The sequence below is a fragment of the Pseudoliparis swirei genome, chromosome 6, assembly GCF_029220125.1.
Source record: "Pseudoliparis swirei isolate HS2019 ecotype Mariana Trench chromosome 6, NWPU_hadal_v1, whole genome shotgun sequence".
Lineage (NCBI taxonomy): Eukaryota > Metazoa > Chordata > Actinopteri > Perciformes > Liparidae > Pseudoliparis > Pseudoliparis swirei.
This window is the reverse complement of record NC_079393.1, coordinates 27,294,299-27,298,158: the sequence shown is the minus strand read 5'-3', so window position 1 is coordinate 27,298,158 and position 3,860 is coordinate 27,294,299. Positions and strand designations below refer to the sequence as shown.

Genomic DNA, 3,860 nt, shown 5'->3' with positions numbered 1-3,860 from the left:
CACTGGGTCCAAATCTGTGATACCCGGCTGTCAGGGAGACCGATTTATGAGCCTGAAACAAGTGATACGATGGTGGCTAATGTATGAAGTTATCATGGCTTCACCGCCCTAAACCGGCTGCAACCGTCTTTGTGTGTGTATATTTTGGGGTGTAAGTTTGTTACCTAGGTCAGAGGTCACTGAACAAGCTATCTTCCAGTGCCTTACTCACACTGGCAGGGGGTCAACACACCGTGTCACTATCAATAGTTGGTGTTACAGGTCCAGACTTTCCCATTACAGATTAAAAATGAAATTCGTGCCAGACTTTAAAGACAGAAATGTTTATTCAAAAAGAACATATTTCTCCCTTTAAACCCCCAACATTTGAAGAAAAGAAAAAAACATCCCGTCAGTTGAACCAATTAATTAAAAAGCACAGACAATAACAACTTAGACACACAAAAAAACATCAGCGTTGACAACTTCTCCTTGAGATGTCGATGAGGCCTTTGAGTCCATCTTTGAATGGTTGTGGCAGATTATTCACTGCATTGTCCAGCAGTCCACTTGTATCAGGGCACTGCAGAGCAAATTCCCTCACTGCAGCTTCCTGGTCCTGTAAACTTGGAAATGGGTTGGTGCCAAAGTCTGACACTCGTGTCAGTGAGCCCACTTCCTGGTCGTACCAGTCTGCAGCCACAGATGCATTTGGCAAAAGGTCTGTCGACAGCTTCTTTAGGCATCCATCTCTGGCCAAGTAATTTGGTATCCCCCTCCCTGTAATAATAATTCAATGTGGCTGTCACAACCATGCCATGTATTGCAACATGCTCCTTCTAGCATTTGATTAAACATGTTTAAGAAACATTCAATAGTAAAACATTTTGAAAATAATTATTCACATTAAAAAAGGCTTGAAAGACCAACCCGAAGACATACCAGGAATCCTGTGTGCATTCCATGCTTGCACAGTTCGGTTAACACCGATCTGGGCCAACTGGCATGTCAAAGATGACACACAGAACCGAGTCATCTGGTCCTCCATGTCCAGCTCCTCCTGATCCACCAGTTCGACCAATGCAGCTTTCAATGGGTAGTTAACTCGGTTGTTAATTTCTGGCCAGATTCTCTCGATTCTGTGATTCTGTCATTGCAAAATAGAGACATTTTCAGATTCTTGATAAACAAATATTTTCCCCGCCCCCCCAGACTAACTTACTTTCACACATTTCAATATCTTCAGTTAACCATTCTTAATAATTAATGAAAGTGTGAAATAGTTATTTAATTACATGTTGATTAACTTTATAATCAGCAAAACCATTGTATGTCGATCACCTTTGTCGATGGTGTTTGGAGATATGGTGGCCTTTCAGTGTTGTGGCGGTGGCTGGCCAACTTCTCCTGCATGAAAAGAGTGAGGTAGAACTCCTTTCCATGATCCACTCTGACCTGGTCCCACATCCCATATTCCATTACTGCACTCCTGCAAGAAAACATAACATTGGCAGACAGCAGTATGGAGGGTAAGGCTAATGGTGTCAGATACATTTACAAAATGTGTAGTAGGTCTTGTGTTATCAGGTACTGATGAGGTGAGATGAGTTGTAACTTGCTGCTTAAAAGGGTTTCTGTAGTTTTCAATAAGTTTAATTTAAGTCCTTTTTTAGACCAATATGAATGCAATTTAATACGTTGATTCAAATCCAAACTAAAAAAATATACAGTATATTATGAAGGTTTTCACATGCGACTAATCCCACTTAAGTTGAGCATTTTCTTTTAATACATTAACAAGCCATATTGAATTTAAATCCACTTTCGAAAATGTCGTCTCTTCCTAATCAAGTACATTTTCAGAGCTGACAAAATGGTATTCAAGAAATTGTAAGATATTTCATTTTAAATGCATTTTTTTGTTTTTAAGGACCCACAGACACCCTGTTAAAACACCTCATAAAATGGGGATGATTTGTAATGTTTAGGGTACAAGGACAACAGTGTTTTCAATTACCTGTAAACGTCATTGTAGATGGTGAGGTTGTTCTTTACAGGCATAGTAGCTTGTCCAACAATTTTGCTGGAGAAGCCATCTATTGCCAGCACATGAGTCACGCCAAACATGACAATCTTCTCATTTTGGTCCATGTGGATTTTGTGACCCACACATGGTAAGGAACAGGGTTGAGGTTCCTTGCTCCCTTAAACAGACAAAAAAGAACATCATGACCTTATTGAATAGCACAACATATTCTAATTTGAGAAAAAAAACCAACCTGGCATCGTGCCTTATGGTAAGGTGGGTGAATGTTGCGCAAAACAGCTCCAACACGACCCTCTGATGCGAAGACACCTGCAGCTGCAAGACTCCCAGTCATCATTTTCCTGCCATAGGTAGGACCACCCTGAAGATAAAGATAATATCTTTACTTTCAACACAAATCCTTTATGATTCATTTGGCTTGATTTTTAGTGGGCGGTCATTATGACCCTGAACACAGGTGTCTCATCTCTATTTATCTACATCACCCCATGACAATTTTTAACTAAATGCTAATAAAATGTAGGAGAATATACATGTTATAGTAAACTAATGCAATTTAATTTAGATTTAGATTTTTTCAATGTACCTAAAAAATTGTTTGAACATGTATTTTCATTAAATCTATGGAGGGATGAATAACTCCATTCCACTAAAAACTGAATGAATTGTTAGTAATGTTGTTGGTGATGAGGTAAAGACTATAGTTATTAGGATGTTTTGGGTTTCTGACAACTTTTGGGTCAAACTGACCCGGGAGCATGACGGCTGTATGTAAGAAACGAACATAACAGGAGGGTTAAAGTATAACATACTAACCTTACACACACTTATAGTTTCGTTGTATGCATTTTTCGCAAATAAATTAACTGCACCCTACCTGTGTTATTGCATTGAGACTGCAGCTTCAAGTTGTTGGTCCGTCACCGCTGTCTTTTAACCCGTGGTCTTTACAAAACTTCCGAATATTGGCCACGGACGTTCCTCTCACGCAAGCCACATTCAAATATCAAGTGTTTTTATGTCCACATCACTACAGCCACTATGCATCATTTGTTGTACAATATCTAAGTAAGGTAACAGGCTGGAGTCCATCTTGCGTGCTTCAGTGCAAAAGGGTGTATATAGCAGTGGCGAACCTAAACACGTCTACTGCGGGAGATAAACACAGAATAAACTCAGTTACCCAAAATGCAACCCTTTGTAGTGTCAACTACATTTAACCCTCCTGTTATGTTGCGGGTCAAATTGACCATTTGTTTCTTTGTAAATGTGGGACAGTCTTTCTTGCTCCCTCCAACCATATGTTTCAAAACACACACACACACCCCGACACACACTCTCTCACACACACACACACACACACACACACACACACACACACACACACACACACACACACACACACACATTAAGTGAGAAGGTGATTCTTGCTGTGTACATGAATATTAAACTTCCCGTCGTCACCACTGTCGCTAACATATCCAGGTTTAATTCTTTATTCTTTATATTGACTAATTAATATTCTTCTAACGTTACCCTGCTGTGTTTGCATCGTTAAAATATCTCCGTTTAATTATTTATTCTTCTAAGGTTAATACGAATATGTATCACTGGCTTTTATTTTGACTTAATTTTAAGCACTTCCGTTCTGTCGTTTTTGGTTTCAGACAGCAGAAACGAAATACGGAGGTGGTATTCCGTTTTTCCGTTTTTGGTTTTGAAACGGAAAACGAAAAAACCACGTGATTTCCGTATTCCGTATTTGGAATGAAACGAAAAAACGAAATAACATTACGTACACGGACCGAGGCGCTGCAGTTGCTTCTCCACCGAC

The 3,860-nt window shown here is 39.5% G+C and overlaps 1 protein-coding gene across 1 annotated transcript; it reads right to left on the bottom strand.

The window, feature by feature from the left end:
- Nucleotides 1-327: 327 nt before the first annotated feature.
- Nucleotides 328-2,142, bottom strand: LOC130194798 (uncharacterized). The gene is made up of 4 exons (XM_056415971.1): nucleotides 1,997-2,142; nucleotides 1,321-1,468; nucleotides 922-1,126; nucleotides 328-759 (listed from the first exon to the last, which is right to left on the bottom strand). The coding sequence occupies exons 1-4, from the start codon at nucleotides 2,128-2,130 to the stop codon at nucleotides 452-454; spliced, it is 795 nt and encodes a 264-aa protein (XP_056271946.1). The 5' UTR covers nucleotides 2,131-2,142; the 3' UTR covers nucleotides 328-451.
- Between the last annotated feature and the right edge of the window lie 1,718 nt (nucleotides 2,143-3,860).

Coding starts and splice junctions, on each gene's coding strand:
- LOC130194798 (XM_056415971.1), bottom strand. CDS start 2,130: ATGGACCAAAATGAGAAGATTGTCATGTTTGGCGTGACTCATGTGCTG. Junction 1,469..1,996: donor ATCTACAATGACGTTTACAG/GTAATTGAAAAC, acceptor GTTTTCTTGCAG/GAGTGCAGTAATGGAATATG. Junction 760..921: donor GAATGCACACAGGATTCCTG/GTATGTCTTCGG, acceptor TTATTATTACAG/GGAGGGGGATACCAAATTAC.